This window comes from Cyphomyrmex costatus, unplaced genomic scaffold (assembly GCF_001594065.2).
Source record: "Cyphomyrmex costatus isolate MS0001 unplaced genomic scaffold, Ccosl1.0 scaffold97, whole genome shotgun sequence".
NCBI lineage: Eukaryota > Metazoa > Arthropoda > Insecta > Hymenoptera > Formicidae > Cyphomyrmex > Cyphomyrmex costatus.
The window spans coordinates 2,112,218-2,134,036 of NW_017280561.1; the positions used below are offsets into that span (position 1 = coordinate 2,112,218).

General features: G+C 35.5%; 2 protein-coding genes across 2 annotated transcripts; both read right to left on the reverse strand.

The window, feature by feature from the left end:
* Positions 1-1,230: 1,230 nt before the first annotated feature.
* Positions 1,231-3,962, reverse strand: LOC108782213 (E3 ubiquitin-protein ligase RNF34). The gene is made up of 6 exons (XM_018550424.1): positions 3,638-3,962; positions 3,065-3,257; positions 2,820-2,928; positions 2,118-2,496; positions 1,868-2,048; positions 1,231-1,701 (listed from the first exon to the last, which is right to left on the reverse strand). Exons 1-6 carry the CDS (start codon positions 3,803-3,805, stop codon positions 1,526-1,528), a joined length of 1,206 nt encoding a protein of 401 aa, XP_018405926.1. The 5' UTR covers positions 3,806-3,962; the 3' UTR covers positions 1,231-1,525.
* A 2,219-nt stretch (positions 3,963-6,181) lies between these two features.
* On the reverse strand, positions 6,182-7,793 carry LOC108782056 (uncharacterized). Its single transcript, XM_018550206.1, has 4 exons — positions 7,517-7,793; positions 6,997-7,336; positions 6,551-6,688; positions 6,182-6,311 (listed from the first exon to the last, which is right to left on the reverse strand). Exons 1-4 carry the CDS (start codon positions 7,791-7,793, stop codon positions 6,182-6,184), a joined length of 885 nt encoding a protein of 294 aa, XP_018405708.1.
* Positions 7,794-21,819: the final 14,026 nt, after the last annotated feature.

Below are 21,819 nucleotides of genomic sequence, written 5' to 3' on the forward strand. Positions count from 1 at the left end.
TGCAGTATCTGTATACATTTTTTGCTTCATTAACAGGTAGTTAATGACCTTCAGTCATTAACACAAAGAATTATGCAAGCGTGTGAAGAAATTACAAACACACTATGTCAATCAACCACTCATTCTCTCATCGACAGATGTAATGCTTATTTCTGGGCTGATGGACATAATTTTGAACAAAACATTTAATAATTAAATTTGATTACTGTAATGCAATAAAGAGGATAGTCCTTATTTCGACATTATTCATTTTTACAGTTCTGTAACTTCAGAAGTAAATATCTTTTGAGCAAAGCATTTGCGAGCATACGTCCAGAGGAAAATTTTTATTTGTATTCAGATCCTGAATTCGGTTTAACCCGAGAACACCCTGTATAATACATTCATACAGTCATACGCATCATATACAGGATGCTGTTCCATTTCAACTTTCGCGTCAAAATATCTCGTAGAATATAAAAAGAAAAATGGGAAAATGTTTTCAATAAAAGTTTCATTACTTCAAGAAGGACATAAGATGATACCATTGGTTTTGATCTTGAGTGGCGTTATTGAGGTCAGGAGACAAGATCACTTTAAATTTCTTAAATAGACCCAGCAAACAAAAATGAATTGAAATGGATTCAGATTTTTAGAAATACGGATTTATGAACGTTAAAATGAATTGATCAATTCAAAATTTTAAATAAAAAACGTAGATTTTCCAATCTAATTGCATCCAATTGAATCCAATTGAATAAAAAAAGTTTTCGCTGTAATACGCTTTAACATACGCATTTGAATAGACAAAATGTCCAATCCATTTTAATCCATTCTCGTTTGCTGGGTAATTCCTCATTTTTTATTGTGTATTTCTGTAGCTCGAGAGCTTTTCAAAATTCTATAATAAAATATTTTTTTATTAATTATTTTTCGAATTATATGACTGCTTGAAAGTTACAGTACCACCGCCATCAACATTATTCAAGATGTCCAATAGATGGTTAAAACCTCTTGAATATTGTTCAGAATCATAGCCTGGATAACATTTGTCAAAGCCATTGGAGGTTTTTCTTATTATTTTCACTTTTACGTAAAAATGAATTTTTAGAGGTATTTCGAAGCAAAAGTTGAAATGAGACACTCTGTATATATGTATACATGTATATATGTATACATACATATATGTAGTTTAATTGATATAAGTAACACATGATGTAACAATATTTATTTTTTGTAAATACTGTCCTGTATCTAGGAAGAGTTCTGAACTGTAATTAAAATAAAACATACATGCCACAAGACCAATCAACTTGGACTTGAAGGTCAAGTGCATAAAATTTGCCTTTTTGTGCAGGACTAGTTCTTATTGTTTTGTCGAAATGCACTGAAAATCGTCGCACAAAAGTTTGGCGTTTTACAATTTCACTCTTTGTCATAGGATAAATTTTGCTTTATGATATACACATCATATAATTACGCGATCTATGAAAACTGGCGGTGCATAAAATTATATCAGTCGCTATTACATCTGATCGTTGCATTTTTAGGCTTTAAAAAATCGTACAACACGGACAACATATTGTTTGCAGATAGGACATTCTGACATTTGTTTGCCACAATTTATGCAACAAGCCATATGACCGCATTCCAAAATAACACACTCAATTGGCGCGTCCCAGCAGATTTTACACAATTCTTCCTGGCTGAGTTGTTCTACATCTGTAAGTAATTTATTTACAATAAATAACAGGACACAATCAAATATTTCCTTTATATTATAAGCAATCTTTTATATCTATATAAATATCTTTGCTATCTAAAGCACAACTGACATTATATTTAACACGAGTATTATCCAGTTATGCTACAATATAATACATTTTACCTTTTCTAGATTGATTATACTCTTGCCACAATCTGGTCACTTTGTTCAGTAAATCCGATCTCTCTATGCAACCTTTGTAATCTACACGATTTGTACTCAACAAATTTTTTAATTGTTTAATATTTAGATATTCTAGTTCTGATGCTTCCTTTATATCTGATAACTGCACCTTATCTGACCACTGTAAAAAAAAAAAAGAAAATACAGTAAATATTATATTTCACAAAGATTGCTTTCAATATATATATACCGTGGGAATCTCTGTAACCATATCCGATTTTTTCTCATTTGACGTTTCAGGAACTTCCTCCTGCTCGATGATTACTGGCTGTGGTGCAGTACTTGGTCCAGTTGAACTGCTGTCATTTCCAAATATTTCTTCTATTAAGAGGTCAATATTATTTTTCGTCGGTCTCTCCTCAGGTGATCCGCTATCACTGCTAAGTGGAATACTAATAACTGGACTATTTTGACTATTTTCATTTGCTTCCTCTGCCATTTCAACGTCCTCGTTTCTTACAGGTTCTGATGATGCTTGCACGTCGGCTACGTTCGCGCTAGGTTCATTATTTGCAGTACTAACATTTGGCATATTTTCCATTCTGTTTAAATCAGGATCAACTCTAGAACTAAACAGTTGTATTACTTAAAAAAATATTTTTTAAAAAGGAAAATGTAATTTATATAAATTTTGAATTAAAATAAAAAGACAAAAGAATTTATGTTACTAAAAAAAACCTGGCTCTGAAAGAATTCAAATGTTAAGCTTTATTATGCACAATTGGAAAGCACAGACAATAGGAATAGGCAGCAATAAATTTTAACCTAGAAATCATATATTTTAATGTAATTTCTAAGTAGATTGAAAGCTGTTACTCCTTGTTCCTATTGTCTGTTCTTTTGAGTAAGTCTTGATTGCCAGTAATTATATATACAAAAATGTGAAACATACTGAGATTCTTGAGCAGCATTTTGTGTCCTGGCGTTTGAATTGTCAAAAGTCAAGCTAGAGTCAGTTCCATTAGCAAAAAGCATTAGTAAATGCACCAAGTCTTCTTTTTCTGAAAATTCAATAGTTTTATAAAACATTTTCAAGTTCTTATGGGGAATTACTATTAAGAAGTTATTGCAGAGAGAAGTATATTGGTAGGCAATAATTTATATATATATATTACATACATATATAAACACACATACCGACACATCCCTTGACAGAAACTTTTTTTGCCATAAGATAATGGCGCAAGTCTCTGGAACGTATCTGTCTGATTTGATTTTTGATGAGTGGCCTCATGGATAACAGACCACAGCTATCACAGGTGAATATTTTGTCGTACCGTTTGATTACACATTCAGAACAGAAATACCTTAGGCAGTCTACACATTGTTTCTAAAAATTATGCAAGAAATGTAAATATATATGTCAAATATTAAGTCAGAATTTTGTAATCAAGAATTATGATAAAGTTCGATCAAATATCAGGCAAATAAATTTCTGGAACCAGATTATTGTGGAGTCCTTAAATAAAGAAAAACATTCTAGATTACCTAACGGAAGAAAGTCAAGTGTTAATTGCTAAATAACTTAGTACGTAGTGAATCTGTGATGACACTTGGTTCTACAGTGACATTTGCATAACAATTTGGAGAAGACTCGAATTCATTGTCCAGACAAGCATGACTCGTCAAGGTTTGTCGAATTGTCGGATTGCCCTTAGGAACCGATCGTTCAGCGAGGGCCACATATCCCCGATGAAGGTGTCCACTCACTTTTCTCTTGAACAAGTTGAACTTTGCATTGCAGGCCTCACAAGCCATATCGGGTCGGCCGTTATCGCTCGTTCGTTTTCTGAAATGTTCTCGTTTTGTGCGACGTAAGATATTACTTTGTTGAGGGGCCGAACGGGAATGACAGGTACTGTACGTAGTATTCTGCATGAAATCTGGAGCAGCGTAACGTGAACGCCGACGATCGTGATGAAGAAAGGACAAGCCGGACGAGTAATCCTTTCAGATCGATAATACGGTATTGTTATCGGTTCAGTACGATATAAGTCCGAATCATACCGAATCAGTCCGAATTACACCGATTACACCGAACAGTCCGACTACGAAAGGAAAAAATAAAGGTGCTCAATCGATACGGCAGAAATACGTGCTTCTATCTTATCTACATGTGACAACAAAGTTGTATATTGTCCAAAAAAAAATCAAATATAAAATTCTTATATATTCAAAATAATAGGTGCTAAATTTCCTTTATCCTCGTTAAGTCAAATTTCAATTTTCAATCTCAATCTTTATTGCATAGTCTGATTCTGGTCTTAAAAAGAAGTTGATCAATCATAGTCGATTATCCTCCTCATATTCGATTGTGATTGATCAATTTATTTCACGGCTTAGAGGGCTTAAAGTTAAAAATTTCGTCTTTTAAATTTAAAATGTCATTGTAAACTTAACACACTTTTTAGATACTTTTTAAAACACTTTTTTTAATTTTATTTGTGGATGCCTTCCAATTAACAAGCGACACAGATGACACGGTGTGACACAATGTATCCAGTACGTCTTTGTTGTTCATCAATGTTAAACAAGAATGAAATGATCACTGTGTTGTACTGTGTCGCTTGTTGGAATAAGGCATCCTGTGTGTGTTTATGTAAAAATTGCTGACAAATTAAAAAATTTCAGTAAAATGGCATCAATTATGTTAATAATTCAACAAAACTAAATTGTGACCAAAAATCATCATTTTGACTTTCATGATGTCAAAATGAAGTCATTTTAACTTTTATTTGACTTGGAGGACTTGGAACAAATTGTTAATGGTGTTAGAACTATCTTAGTTAACTCATGAGAATCAGTTGACAGAACTGAATAATAAGTTTTAGGATCAGGTAGTTCTAACACCATTAACAATTTGTTCCACTTATGTTAACAAGACATTTGTAAGTGGTTCTATATCCTATATAATAGAGATGTCTTATTTTAGATGTCTATTAGGACATGGCAGTGTCGCTGCGCCTGGTTTAGCGCCGAGACACTACTGTGTCTCCAGATATATTATATTATTTTTGTATAAAAGGAATCATGTTGAAAGTGTAGAAAGCATTTTTAGAAAATACATTTATTGTAATTATTATTTATATTTTACACTTGCCTGCGCGACAATATTTTATAAATAGCTCATTTATACACTTGGCAATGAAGCAGTTTGTATCGATATTAATATTAATACACAAATATTGATACATATCACTATACTTATATTATGGCAGCAAGGTATCGTGTTCAGGAATATTCTTGATTACTCGCGCGGTACGTATTGTGATAGTGCCTCATTAGCTCATTACTTATTAGGTCATATTGTCCCCAAATAAGTGTCTATATACCTGATGTTAATCAATTAAAATCTCACAAAGAAACTTAAAACCTTAGAATTTCGGTCAAGATTAAATTAAGACTTAACACATATTACATGTGAAAGAAGATAAATTAGAAACACTCTTAGCGATAATATTCTAATAGTTCATCTACAATATATTATATGTACACAATAATTTGCTCAAATCATATATAATGTATCTGTATAAATATTAACATATAAAATTTATTTTATATTAACATATAAAATAAATTAATATTAACATATAAAATAAATTATAATTATATTAGAATAAATACTTATTCAAATTTTTTTATTCATTCCTTTATGATCGCACATCAAACATACGAAACCAATACTTTATCGTTCGTCCGTACTTCTCTTCGTGATTCTATACAGTCATATCGTATAGTACATACATGCAGTTATACATATATGGCTAGACCAAAGTATTCTCACGCTGTACATACAAAATGACGAAATACTTAAAACAACGATCGTTAGAGTGATATATATATATATATCTATATATACTTTTTTTTACAATGCCGGCGACAGCCAAAACTTTTAACAGTTTCTCGTGTTCGGATGGATATACATATAGATCACGATAATGTTAATCCCTTTGTCACACAAGTCGTTCTTATATCTGTTTAGCAGACTCCTTTCATAAGAATCTACGAATTTTTCCTACGTCTCGAAGGATATTTACAGCGCGTTAGCAATAACTGTAATTTCCGTTTTATATTATATTTTAATTAAACGTATTTTTTCTTACGCAATGAATTTAGATATATAACTTCGAGCTGAATAAAAATGAAGTTAACATTGAGAATATACAAGCTGAATCTGTGCTCAGAGGACAAGGACCGCGCAGACCACCGAGAACAATTATAATTGTACAACTACATAGTGTAGTGATTATAAAACTACATGGGATGTATGGTGTCCTTCAGATTCTGCCCCGATATCCTCGTGAGGGGCTCTTCGTCGAGATCGTTGGAGATTTGATTCCAATGTTCGTCTTCCTCATCCTCCTCGTCGTGCAACGAATCTTTCCTGAAGAATGCAGTCGTAGTTTTTTATATGTATATTAAAAGATACACAACAGATATCACTCTTTCAATGTAATAAAAATTGAGCGCAAGAAGAAATTAGAAAAAGAAGCTTTCGAGAAATCTTTAATTAAAGTAGAGCTCTAATTATTTAAGTTCTTTTTTTTTTTTTACAAAAATTCCTGTGAGTTACATCAGACAAAATCTTGGAAATTTTTCAATATTATTCAATATTATACTAACTGATACTTGTTGTTGGATGGCAGAAATAAAGATTTCGGGCAATCTTTGAAATAAGGCCAGCAGTCGCCGTGAAACTTCCCTCGATTTTCTGCCTCGACGTATTCGTTAAGGAGGTTTGCAAACGGCGATCGGCTAGCGCTACAAACAAAATATCTAGATTAAATACAACATTATATTTAATATGATTCTTTAAAATGTACTTATTACTCTATAGATGACTATTTACTCTCTAAATTCTTTGGAGTGAAATCTTACTCTAAACAGTAAAAATTAAATCTTAAAGAAAAGTAAAGACAATTTTCAATTTTTAAGAGTACAATTTTATTTTTCAGAGTGACAATTTAATCTAAAAGTTTTAGAGAGTACATTTTATGAAACAAAATTGCCCGGCAAGATCCTCTCCTGAAGTTCCTTGCTACAGTTTTACGAATCGGACTTATACTTACGTGAAGAATAGCTTCAGCATCTCGCCGATAAGCCCGAAGTTGTTCAAATGGTGTCCCTGGACTTCGCAGATTGCCCTCAACAGGCATGCCTTTCCGTTCATTCCCAGAGTAGAGAGCATATCCTCGGCAGTGCCATAAAGCAGGGCTCGCTCGCCGCCATGAAACGCGTTTTTCGGCACTTCCGTTACGTCTCGCTTGTGCAATCTACGCTTGATGAACGCCGCGATGAAGTCAGCCATCATCATACCGGCCTGCCGGCTCCTTAGTTTCCTGTCGAAGCTCGGCGGTAGAGCGCCGTACGGGTTCTCGTTATCAGTCAGGCCCAGCTTGTCGAAGTCAACTGGGAAAAAGAAGCTCATAATTCTAGCATTTTTTTTTTTTTAATATAATCACCGATCTACGTGACTCCCCAGCAAACAAGTTGACGTTATTTGTGTCATTATTTTGGCGTCCTCAACGTAAAATGACAAATAACTCGTCAGCTTGTTTGCTGGCTCATCCACGTGGCGAATGGACTCACTCGTGAACGGCAGGCTGATAGTCATGTTGCTGAGAAAGCCGTAAGGAGGATGCCGGACGAATGGCAACGCCAACGTCGGCGTGATCGTCATGACGGTGCCGGGTGGCAATGCGATCCGTCCATCATTCGTGAACCAGAAGACCCTCTTCTGCCTGTGATGCGGCGTCTGGCGAGAAGATTCGCCTTCGCGAATGGTATCGCTGGGTGTAGACGATGATGACTCCCTCAGCACGGCCAGACCGAGCAGCAGCAACAGAAGGCATCCTCTTTGCGACATTCTGCGCTGTCCGGGTTGCCGCAACGAGATACCTATCGAGAGTGTACTCTGTCATTAGATGTCTATTTCTCTATCAATATAAATTAATTTTTATTTGGGTTCAAGAGGCTAAGAATAAGGTCATTCATTATGGATTTCCGCATCGATGGTATCAAAAGCAAAAGCTATATGATGAAACTTTTTGCAGACAAGTTTTGTTACTCCCGCGTGCATCTCTCACAGAAGCGAATAGATTTGCCGTCAAAGAAGAGGGAGCTTAAAGTAAATACCAAGAGGCGGTATCTACTGTGGACCGTAGATCAAATTAATCGTTTTATTTACGAATGAAACATGCGGAGTCGCGTGTAATAATTTTCATATCTCCCGGTGGCCCAGCGGTGCTTCAAGTAGGACGACAGATCTCGCGAAATTATTTGCGATAAATCCCACGGCGGAATGCGTGTCTGCAGTATGTATCGCAGTCACGAGACTTACGGTACCTCTGCGGTGTGTTTACTTCAAGTCGGGTGTCAGGGAAAAACTTTTCTGCGACAGGTATCGCCGATGGATTTTGTCGTCTACCTTGCTGTCGTCGCCATCGTCAGTGACTTGCATCCTGTTCGCGCGAAACGAGACACGCGCGAGGGAATTTTCTTCTGATTGATATTCGGGACGGGTAGGTATAGTGTACCTCGCGCTGTCCAATTCGATCAATTAGAAACTTAATTTGTAGGTAAGGAGGATAGCGAGCGTCTCTTAGGGGAGATAACTGTGCTCCCTCGTCGCGCGATAAGCTAAACGTCCATTTATCATAACGTTGAAAATTTACATCTAAGAATTATTCGTCGATTATGAGTCGTAAATTGGTAAACGGACTGTCTTCGGAAAGCCGAGGCTTGGAAATCCGAGGGAATAGAATCCGGAGAAAATTCCGCGTTCGCGGGAGATTCTCGCTTTATTATCATTATTATTATGATTATTATTAATATTGTTACGTTTCTATTACGTGGTCGGCACTCGAAGATATCATGCAAGAAAATTATTCGCCGAGAGAAACATTGAGACGCGTCGTAAATTGAGACACGGAGTGCCTCCGGGAAGCCGAGGCCTGGAAATCCGAAAGAAAACAGAATCTGCAGAAAGTTCCGCACTCGCGGGATTTTCGCTTCGTATCATTAAATATCGTTACGTTTCTATTACGTGATCGGCACTCGAGGATATCGTAACAAGCGCACGTGGCGAGATTGCGTGGGGTACCTATAACTGTATTAATTAACGACGGACGAGTCGTGGAACGTATACGTTGATTGTTATCGCAAGCTTCGTGCCGGCACGCATTTCTCCTCCCCTTTACGTCGAACTGCGTGACGACGTGCAATGGCACGTCGTCGCCGCTGTCATCGTCGTCGTCGTCGTCTTACCGGTCATTACGGTTACCAGGACATTACGTGTGTGTGTCGAGTTTATTAGGCTCTGGCCATTCGACCGGCCTCCCTATATCAGGGAGCCCCCGGTATGTAACAGTATATAAACAGCAAAACAACATGATGAAGGGGAATCAGGTGATGCCGGGCGGTGCCCTAGAAAAATGCAAGTCGCACGCGCGTTTGCCCGTATACCGTCCGCGTGTCTCATCGTTCGTTTCTTTTCTTCCGGAGCGGGTCGCTCGTCCCGCGAATCCCGATACAAGGCGAGTTTTTTTTTTAATTCATCGATTGTTTGATCGCACTGACACTGTGCGCAAATGTAATTTTGTTCCGTAAAAGCTGCATTTGCACATAATATGCAGATGAATTTAAAAACTCGCCCATATATTTGAAACTATACTCTCATAAACTTTTTTAGAGTAAATTTATTCTTAAAGAACGAAAAAGTGAAAATATTGAGCCTTTTTTCAAGACTGGCTCAATTTTCACTTTTTAGAGTGAGATTCCACTCCATAGAATTTAGAGAGTACCAATAATTATTGTTATAACAATGCAGCAGTTAAGTATATCTACAAATTATAGTCACAAATATAAAAAATTTTTCTCAGTGTAACAGAATTTGTATGTTCAATGCTATAGTTATCAAAAGAGTAATGATAACCCAATCCTTTGTGTTAAATAACATTCTGTTATTTTTAATTGTCAGATGTGTGAAAATAAATCAACCGATTCTGATTAGTTTCAAAGCAAACGACATCTAAAAGTAATTAACGTTTGCACTTAGTAAATAATGAACTAAATATGAGTCAAATTTAATAAATTTTCTTAAGTAAATATTTAGATCCACTGTTTTAGTTAAATTAATAAATGCAGGAGCAGTGGCGACCTCTAGGGATGATCAAAAATAATAAATTGAGTATAATTTGATATTAAAAATTTAACAGTGTTTAATCAGTCACAACCATAAAAAAAAAAGAGATAGAAAGATAACGTTTCTATGTATATGCTATCATCTCGCTAAATCAGCGGAAACGCAAGAAACATCGACTCGATCTAAATCAGCTGGCCCACATTGTCTAATCGGATGGCGAGAGTTAAAGTTCGGCGAGCGGAAGAGAAGGTGGGCCGACCGCTAAGCGCATCATGCGGAATACGAAATACGATTGACCCCCATATTTCGATATGTGCGCCGTGTCGGCTGATCGGACGACGCGCGTCTCAAATTAAACCACCCGGGTATTCGCATGTACCGGTACCTGATATCGGCCGCGTGCTTTTGACGAGGCACCGTTAACTACATTGCTCGTAAAAAACCGGGTCGATTTTAAGATCTGGTTCCTGCGGACAGTCCGAGAGAGGGGGAAGGGGGGCGACTGTATTTGCGATCCGGTGCCTTTTTCGGGGTGAAGTGATTCTGTAATAATATTAGCCGAGTGAAGAGACGATATATGGAATCGAGAAGTCGATAATTGACTGGGGAAATTCTCGCGCGAACGGAAATTGATGTTATACAATAATATGAATTACCTAAGAGGTGCGCATTGGGAAGTTTTATCGCTACACTGGAAAAGAAATCTATATAGTTGCATTCTGAGTAAAAATGGATAAATCAGAATTCCAATTAGTGCATCTAGATTCTTGGAATTGCGGTTACCTCAATTAGAATTATAATTCTATAGTTGAGGTAACTAGAATTCTGATTGAGATGAATCAGAATGTTCTGGTTTATCCATTTCCAATCAAAATTTTTTTTTCAGTGTATTGTGCAATAATTGCATGTTCGTCGATTTTATCGCGTTTTTCTTATCATCTCCTCTCATACGAATGGAATTCTTATGTCATTGTAAAACAACCGAGGGTACTATTTCTGAAAGCTATACGTTGGATATCACAAATTCTATTACTATTACGCAATAATTGCATGTTCCTCAATTTTATCGTACGAGGTCAACATTCATCCGTCGTATTTAATTCTCCCCTGGATTCTTTTCAGGTCACATCTCAAATCGGTTCACAGGCGAATTGCAGCGAGCTGATTTCAACGATAAACGTAATACGTTACAGTTTCGAACGCAGTTGCAACCGAGACGCACTGCACCTGATCTTACATGCAACGTAGAGATGAGCATTTTATGTTCCTTCGCATCAAAATGCAGCAAATTCCTGACCTAGTGCCTTCTATACTCGCGCTTAACGGTATAGTATCGTAATAATGTACTTTAAAGAATCGCGCTCCCGATGACTCTCGCGAGGCAAAAAAAAAAAAGAAAGGAGAAGAGATATGCGGAAGGAGTAATTATCCCAAAATGCAATGATGTGAAAGAACGGCGTTCAGTTTATCACGCATGATGTTCCGGGTATTCTCGCATCATCGATAGTCACAATCGAGGCAATGGTGAATTCAGACATTTGTCAAGAGGGGGAAGAGGTCATTATTGGCGCGTCAGAAGCAACATTTTTAAAAAATCAAATATGAAAAGATATAATATATATTTAAATCATTATAGTGGCATATATATTGTATTGGAAAAGTATTATTCATAAATGTATAATTCATAAAAAACGGTTTTACTTAAAATTATATTAACATAAATAAAAGGATAATATAGTAGAATCTATATGTACATTCATAGTTTTTAAAATTAAAAAAATATTTTTAGAATTAAAATATAATTACGCATTTAAATAATATTTAAAAAAAATACATATGTTTAGATAATAAATAATATATATACTTTGCATAAATATTTTAAAAAAGACTCTAAGGGGGGACTATGGACCCTCCTCTCTGTGTATTCGCCAGTGAATAGAGGTAATTTGTAATTTGATTGACCTCCGTGTTTCACGATTGAACATCTTACTTGCGACTAGAGTGCATGGCATTACACCGTCCGCAGAATTAATTTACGGTGCGCGTAGCCACGTGTGTCGGAGAGTAATTACTGCGTGGTCGTAATCAGCTACTCTTTAAGTGTAAACGACACGTGCGGTTGTTTTACTGTGCGGGCAATTACGTCGTACAGTAGTAATTATTATAGAATGTAATATTGTAGAAAAAGAACGTATTGCTACGTAATAGCAAAAGATGTACTAAGAAATTAACAGGACTTTAATCACGACAGTCTATCGATACCACTTTATCGTATCAAATATCGGCAATGATATAATCTTTTTTTAAGTAGCGATATAAGGAAAGATAAATCAGGTGAAGCACAGACTTGAAAAACCGATATGTCGTTTAATAGAAATTTCTTCTATGTGACTTTGTCAAGAAAATGAATTTTTTAATATTATTTAATTTAATTTTATTTATTGAAAAACAAAAATAACTTTAATTATTTATTAAATTAATTTTTTTCCTCTATTAATTATAAATTTGAAAATTATTAGTCTAGAGATTTACGATTGTGAAACGCAATGTTCATTAATTAATTAATTAACGCGTAATTATCAACACGCACGGAATAATAATCCAGATATTATTCAAATATGCGTTACGGTGTGAAAGCGAATGTGATCTGTACATGGAAAGAACTTTTTCTTACAGTTTACCCTGGAAATATGATCGTGAGACGACATTATATTTTGAAAAATTGTATGTAATTCTCTCTTATTCACTAATAGAATTACAATAAAATGTAAAGTTAGTTTGATTAATTTTACTAAAATGCAAGATAAAAATCTTTAAAATATTGTCACAATTATCACATTTTAAGATAAATTCTAACAATAAGAGAAAATTTTATAAACATTTCAATGTGATTAATACGTGTTATTACAAACAAACGAAAGTCGTAAGTGTGACTTTAGTGGTCTCTTCAGTAAACTGACCATATTATAGTGAGGATATAATCGATTATATATATTAGTTTATTTAGTATATGACTAAGGCTTAAAGCTTGAGATTTTTACGGTTAGGTTTACGCTTTGTAATCTCATTGCATATTTTGCTATCAAAGGGCTTTATTTTGACACAATAAGACAATTTAAATATACCGAAAGAAAACAATATGCATAGATTTTGAACGTTTTAACTGAGAAGAATTGATTTTACAATTACAAAATAGTAACGTAAAAAAGCAGTTTAGAAAAAGTCAATCAGCAGGATTAAAATTATCAAACGATTATTATTAACTATTTCTTTTTTGAATTAATATTGTATTTTTTATATAAAAAGATTTTGAAATTTTGAAATTTTTCAATAATTATTGTTTATTTTCATACTAATTAATTTTCTTTTTAATGAATAAGAAACGTTAGTAGTATTACTTGTAGTGTTAATTTGAAAATTTTTTTCGACAAAAAAGTCGATATCGAATGAACATCCGCATCTCTATACACGACGTTATTGCGCTGACGATCAGTATAAGGCCACGGCCCGAATACCATCAACAGGGACCGATTTATATTCAGACCCAGGTCCCAGGTTCAAAACCAGTCGAGTGGGCCCCAGTCAGACGAGTAAACTTACAAAAAAAATCGAATTTTCCGGCGCGATGCGGCACGCAAGGTTGTGATCTTGACTTTATAATACGAACCTCCGATATACACGTATATATCGTGGAGGTCGAGACGGGAATAAAGTAATGTTGTACTTGACGTGGATAAGATCTAGGTGCTAACAGCTTAATCACGTGCGATAAATCACGGAATAGATATATTCAAGACCTCCTGATTTTCTCAAATATCTTGCCTAAGTGAAACGATATATTTCACTCGTATGCGTTCAATGACAATTTTCTGTTCATTTTTTTTAGAAAGTAATGAGAAAAATTTTAGGATTTTTTAACTCTCCAGAATTGATGCTAAAATCTGTAACATACAATTAGGACGTTTTCACAACATATAGGCCGATACTCATAGTCGATTCTTATACTTAAGATTGTCTTAAGTACAGTCTTAAGATATACGAATCAATCAAAGAACCACCTTAGTATATCAAGCCATTACATAAAATAGTCTTAAAATAAAAACGAATTATAAATACCGACTATGATTATCTAAAAGTTATGAAGGTTGCCAAGAAATTCATGAATGAATTTCATTGATGAAGCTCTTGATAACCTTTAATCTCTAAATAACTAATAATTGAATACTAAAATGACTGTTACTAACTGGATCTGAAAGACTCGTTTAAAATGACATAACTCATATATATAAAAAAAGATTAATATTAAGTACATTTTAATAAGAACAATTTTACAGATAACATAATGAAAATTATAACGTAAAGAAAAATGAATTGTTTGACATTTTTAAGAAAGAGGTTTACTGCAACTGAATGAGTCCAATAGATCCACCGTCAGTATACCGGAGGATTAATAAATTCACTCCCGCAGCGCGATCTCAATTAATCTCAATTTCAATCCTCAGATCTTACCGCAACTTTTACTCATCTATCTTAAATTTTATTCATCTATCCACGCGGTACGTGTATCAAAAATAAAACGAGATCGTGCCACGTGTACAAGTTCATTCTTCCACGTGCGCGGTCGAAAACGCGGTAGCGTGAAATGCAAGGCCTTTGGCGTTGCCTCGTATTCAGAAAATATGCTTCGCGTACTGTGAAAATGCACACGCAACCGTTATGCCACATCCACCATGTATAACCATGCGGACTGGTCGATCAGTAATCATAAGCTTCGCGTATTCACTACACGTGCTTAACCACGGAGATTAACCCGTTCGCTTACTTCAGCAAACCGGCGCTCGTCCCGCGATCCACCTGTCCGTCATCAACGCTTTTTCGAATGGCAATACGGAGAAAAAAAACCCCGAGGCGCTGGTGACGCCGGGAAAGAAGTCCGGTGCAGGCGACGTTGAAAGAAAGAGGTTTTGACGCTCGATTAAGCTTGACATCATCGAGGAAGGGAAGAAATGCATTCATCTGCGGCCACTTGTTGCTGACATAAAAAGAATTGCGCTGTAGGAACGGTCGTTCAGCACTCAGTGAGAGTACAAATAAAACCTTTCAAATGATACTTCTGTATCTCGACGCAGAACAATAAACGATCTTATAAATTAATCCTTAACACACTCGGTCATTTATGTTCTGCATGTTTCTTCTGCTTCTTTTCTTTCAAACACTAGGAGCACTTGGCTACATGATGGTCTCTACTTTTTCCTTTTTTTAATGCACAGCTTTATAAATATTTTCTAAAGACGTTAAAGAATAAAGGAATCACTTAATAATTTATATATATTTTTTATTCCCTATAGTACACCATATATATATTTTTATATATTTCTAAAAGTGATGAAAATATTAATCCGGGACACGAACGATCCATCACGTGTAGTAATAAAAGTATTGGAATATCATCGTGCTTATTAAGGAGCTTGTGATATTAGATCAAATGCATATTTGACAAATGAGATTTTAAAATTAGAAAAGAAAAATCCATCGTTGGTAAAAATGTAAATTTCGCGAGGTGTTAATTCAAGTATTAACCCAGTCGACACCAACTAAAAGAGTAACATAAAATCTACATTAAAATGTTCCACTCAACAATGTAACTTACATAATATCACGTGTTACATTTTATTTATATTCTTGATGCCTCTCATCTACCACCAATGTAGATTAATTTCAATGTCAACTTATTGCTTTTCATCTTTTCCCATTCGCAGAACTGGAAAAGACGAAGAGTGTTAGTTGAATTAAAATTATACGTTGATAGAAACGGATGGGTGAAATTATATATAATACACAACGTATAGATGCAGTTATTTTTAATTCGCGTCGGCTGGGAAGCGGTAGCCGCGAACTCAAGCTAAACGTAAACTATACACGCCAGCATCATATCTCACCTTTTATTCAGCCGCAGGCGCGATACTTCGCGGATGAATCCGCCGGCGGGACGATATGTAGGGTAATCTTGACACACACTGATTAACAGAGCTGATTAAAATGAGCCGCGGTGCGGCGCGATCGCGCGCTCTGCCGCCCGGCGCGGTGTGCTTCCCCGTGCAAGCGTGTTTTGATCGCGACGTGTAATAACTTAATTTACACGGGGCATACCTCCCCCTTCGTCTCGCCCGGTTTCGGGCGTGAAGAAAGAAAAAAAAAAAAGAAGAAGAGGAAGAGGACGCGGTGCCACACGCGCGTACACGCGCGCGAGCACGGATACCTTATCCGGCGCGCATTGTCGGCCGTGAAAAATGGAACGACGGCAAGTAGGAGGCGAGCTGGGACGATCCAGTTCTCCACGCGTCGTTAACGAACACACGTTTCCTATCGCGCTATCCGGAGAACGGACGGGCGGTCGGCCGAGCGGATATCGGCGCACACGCTCCTCCTGACCGCGGCTCGTGCTCTATCATCGCAGATCGTCCGTTCGAGCCTTATTCGCGACGCTCCATCTCGGCGGCACTCTTGACGGTATCCTCGTCCTTGCAGTAGGGTGTTGTTCGAGGAGAGCCCTGAATATCGCGGAATTCCGTTTGTGGCTAATTGCAACGCGTGAATTGAGCGTTACCACGCGATTTTTAGAATTTCATTTACAATTTTCGCAGCAAGAGAGAGTTCAATCGTACGCGAGTGAGTTTGAATATCTTTCACCCTCGGGGACACCATGTGCCGTCTCCTATTGTTAAAGATTCTATCCGTGTCCCGTGTCTCTATATTAATTGCAACGGAATTTCTTTCGATAAAATCTGATCGGTAGAACTCCCTCTTGGAAGTTTAAAGTAAAAGCAGTGTTTTTCCGGATGCTGTTGATTTAAAGACGGTTCCTCATCGATCACGGTCGTTTCCGCTCGCGAGCACTATATATATGTGTCAAATGATTGTGGCGCGCGCTAATTCGATCCCGTGCTCTCGTTCGCTCGCCAAGAGTCAGCCGAGAATGACCAGCGGCTCGCGCTCGCCAACTTTCAGACTGATCGCACGCGCAGCCCTCGATCACCGTCGGTCTCTGGCACGAGACCAACTCTCCCTCCTCGAGTTACGCGCTGCGGATTCACCCTCCTTGTCGGCTTCCCGCGAGCCGGCCGCTGATTGTTGATTATTTCGTCGCGGTGGGGCCGCACGTCGGCATTCAAGAATACGTCCCATTCAATGTTCGGCCGAAGGGGAACGAGAGTCTCTGTCCCTGCGGATATTAACACTTTGACTGCCCTATAGATTTTTGATTCCCTGCCACACACGGTCCTCTGTTTCTTGTAATTAAACCTGTGTACATTTTTAGAACTTAGAGTTAGATGCGGATATGTTTGTGTTTGATATATTTGGCGAAAACACGAGAGTTTCAGTGCAGTCTCATGCAGAAATAAAAACAGATCTACTATAATATTTTTACACTTTGACTTTTATAAAATAAATATAAATTGATATAAAAAATTTATAATTTTATCACAATTAGAGGATCGTGTTCGATCAAGACGAGTCTTGGTACCTTCTCGCTTACGTTATGGTTTTTACTGTGACTGGTCAATTCGCTTTTAAATTTTTTGTGTACCCAAAGAGGCGTCTACAATTTTTTTTTAGATTTTAAAGACCTAAGGACGAATGGCCGTGACTCATAGGTTGATCGAAGCACGTGTATTGATCTACGACTAGGATGTATATTTTATGACTTATTTATGTTTATCTTGTGCAGTTCCTGAAATCTTACTCACATTTCTTTTGCATCAATTATTTTGCGTTTTGTTTCATTGTGCTAAATATATTTACTGATTGTTTTTATTTAATTTAATTAATTTTTATTTAATTGTTAAAATTTCATGTTTTTTAAAATATTTATAAAATGTATATATATTCAAATTGATACAAGTGGCGTTTTGAAATTACATACGTAGATGTGTATCCAATTAGATACACGTGGCAGTCAAGTGTTGAAGAAATATAATTAAAGAAATATAATAAGAAATAGCCCGATCGAAATTGAAACATCTATATTTAATTATGTTTATGTTGTCATTTTAACTTATATTTACAAATATTGAATCTATTATTGTCTTTGGCTTGTATAGCCCTTCTCAACATATTTTTATTTTAATTTGAGCCATTCTCTATACGATATATTTAAAAATCTTACGATTTCTAATCGCAGTGATAAGGATTTTAAAATAAACGCACAATGTATCGTCTCGAGCGATGTGTCGCGGACAAACCGCTTCGAACAAGCTGTCGCTGTATCTAAATACGGAGTAATATTGGGAACAAGAGAACGAAGAGACACGCGGAAAAGGAAGACAAGCGTTATGCAAAATGAAAGAACCAGCCGGCTGGGGAATGAAAAAGGAGAAAATCGAGGGACATCTACGAAGATAGCGGTATATAGACGTCGTTGTAAAAAGGAGAAAAAAGGGGGTTAAAGAGGGAAAGGTAGTTACGGTTAGATCATAATAAAGATTACCGTTAACAATGACGAAAACGCTAACTTTTCGCACTAGGCTCATTTAATAAATATCAATTATAATTAATCACATATTTAGCTTGAGATGTTTTTGCTCAGACCTTCTTTTCACACCGAATTAAACGAGAAAAGATCAGGAATCGATTTCGACTTAGCTGTCTAATACTAAAAAGATCTTTTAAGAGAAACATGATTTTAACGATTACATTAAATACGTGATTAAGTATAAAGTAATATATATATGCATATCAGATGTTAAATAATAACAAGCATCTTATGGCACGTGTACATTTTATTTTTAGCAATGTGTACGTATAAATCAAACTTAAAATCGATGTACTTTCTTACAAATGATAGGTATTGCGCGCATGTATTTATTGTTATTGTCTGAAAGTATAGCGATATATACTTATCGGCGCAGAGAGTGAAACTGCTTGTAACAGGTTCATGTTGCCTAATGCTTATACATGTCTATCAAGATTCGTACATAATACGTATTCGTATACAGGTATAAATTAAACTTAACTTCGATGTATTCCTTTACAAATTGGATATGTATTGTAACTTTGCGCGCACGTGTAATTATTGTCTGAAAGTACAGTGATATTAATGCGCAGAATGAAATTTCTCGTTTGGCTCTATAACAATTCACGTATTAAAAACGTTATACGTTTAGAAAAATTTGTACGTTACACGTATTTCTACACCAGAGTAGTAAGCTTTAAGAGTACAAAATTGAGTGGAAAATAGTCGATCGATTTCTTACAGCTACTACTCTGTTGATATATCACCACATAATTCGTGTCTGTATACACGTATAAATCAAACTTAGAACTTGGAACGTACAAATGATATTTCTGTATACATACTGCAAATCCAAGTATGCAAGAAGAGAATACAATATACGTGTATGATTGCTTTTCCATGTAAAAATGACATTATGTTACACATTTAAATATTTAAATTTATTTTTGTATATCGTATATGTGTTTAAATTCATTTTTTAAAAATCCAATTATATATGTATATATATATGTATTGTAGTAATTCTTTACCTACATGAATTTGCAGTGCATCTTTAGTTATTATCCAAAAATAAAACTGTTTGACACATGGAAACAGTTGTAGAATAGGTTCACGTAGTTAATCATAATGCTCGAACGTGCCTATAAAGATATGTATAGCGATGCGTCTGTACGACAAAAAGACATTGGACGTACAAACCATCTTTTCTGTAGCCAGTTGACAATCCTGACTTTCGCATAGTATCGATAGAGACTACAAGTTCAGTTGCACAAGGTACCTCGTCTTGGCAAGTTTCGAAACATAAGATACATGTCGTTGTTCATCGCGCGAAGTGCCAAAATCCTTTCGCCATCCAAGACAGTAACAGAATAGGAATCAAAGTTATTCCTTGTGTGAAGAGTGCGCAACTCCGATTTATAAATCCAAATAGCATTTTAATAATATTACAAGCAACGTTGATGCAATAACGATGGGAAGATTATCTTGGGAACATGTAAGTCTTCTTCGCCGTGTAAATGTGATCAATTGTCTTGAAAAAAGCAAATCAGGCTTCCGAATCTGTTCTCTTCAATTAGTACGAATAGATTCCCCTTCGATTAGTCTTCGCTGTAGATCATAATCGCGCGTTATTTTCATCAAACACCTTATCATAAAATAAAGAAAAAAATACACATTCAATTCTCAATCATATCGTGACTCACATAGATTAAATCATAGATCAAACGCGAAAGATCTTACGTCCTGCTAGATAATGTTCCCGGAAACAAATTTATGCCAATTGATTATCCAAAATGTACGGACTGGTAAAAGCAAACTCCTTATCGAGATTACATCAACTTAAGTTTTGCAACAGCGCGATCGTGCATTTTTTATTCTCATGTATAAGTCATTTCCTATCAGCAGAACGTAGATATTCATTGGATTATTAATCTACGATTCATACAGAATTATAAAAATTCTTTAAATACTCATTAAAAGTAAAATTATTTTTCTATAGTGTTCTAAATTATGTTCTATAGTGTGTTGAAAATGAAAAGAACATGCGATTGTATATTTATAATATATCTATAGCAAAGATTATAATCTTCTTAAAAAGAAGATTCGGGTTTAATGAGATCGATTAGCTTACCTTAGATTTTAAGATAATCGATATCGTACTTATTTGATGAAAAAAAAATCCTGCGAAAATTCCTGAGATGATTTTCCGGAATCTTTGTAAATCAGAATTGCGTGAACTCTTTTTATATTCGAAAGGTACTCTCTAAAACTTTTAGAATAAACTTCATCTCCAAAGAGAAAAATTTCATTTTTAAATTGAAAATTGAGCTATTCTTTTTTTAAGCCTATCTGGCTAAATTTTTACTATTTAATGTGAGAATCTACTTCAAAGAATTTAAAGAGTATATACTCCTTTTCTAATTCTGTGTGTGGATAGCTCATATATTGAGTGTAAAAAAGTTACGCACGATCGTGCTGTTACTTGAATCGACATGAAAGGTAAGGTGTTCACTTCACTATCGCTTACAGCAAACAGGACATGAACTAAAAGACGTCCCTCGTGATTTGGGATGTCTCGAGTAAAGGCACAATTTTAGATCGATAAGTTTTGTACAATAAAGTAGAACGCTTGTCAAGTCGATCTTTTCTATAATATTTATAAATTTTACAAACGTTCAGTATATAAAGATGATTATGACTTCGTTTGGAAATATCACCCGAGTGCTCCCACGTATCATTTTATTTTTATTGTTTGCAATGAATGTTAAATAAGGATAAAATAATACATGGCACTACTCGGATTCCAAACGTGTTTCAATAACAATGAGCGCTTTAAAAAAATTGAGTTTAAGACACTTCACTCATTGCGTGATTGGCAGTGTAGTACTTTTAAGTCTCTACTTGTAATTTAACTGATAAAAATAACCGAAAAACTCTTGTAATATCATTCGTAGCGCTACACTTTTGCTAAGAAGAAACCTTCAACCTCATTGGAAAATTTGTTATAACTATAAAAATCTTCAGTAAGCTATGATAAGCAAACGAAATGAATATTGTACTATTATTCACAAACGATCTCAAGGGCCTTTCGGAAATAAATTTTCATAGGGACATACAAATGAATAACAATATCAAAATTATCAGTTTAATATCAAGTAGAGCTCAATAGAATTTTAATTCGTATTTTGAATTAAAACTGAATATCATAATGAATCAATTAATGTGCAATAATGCCAT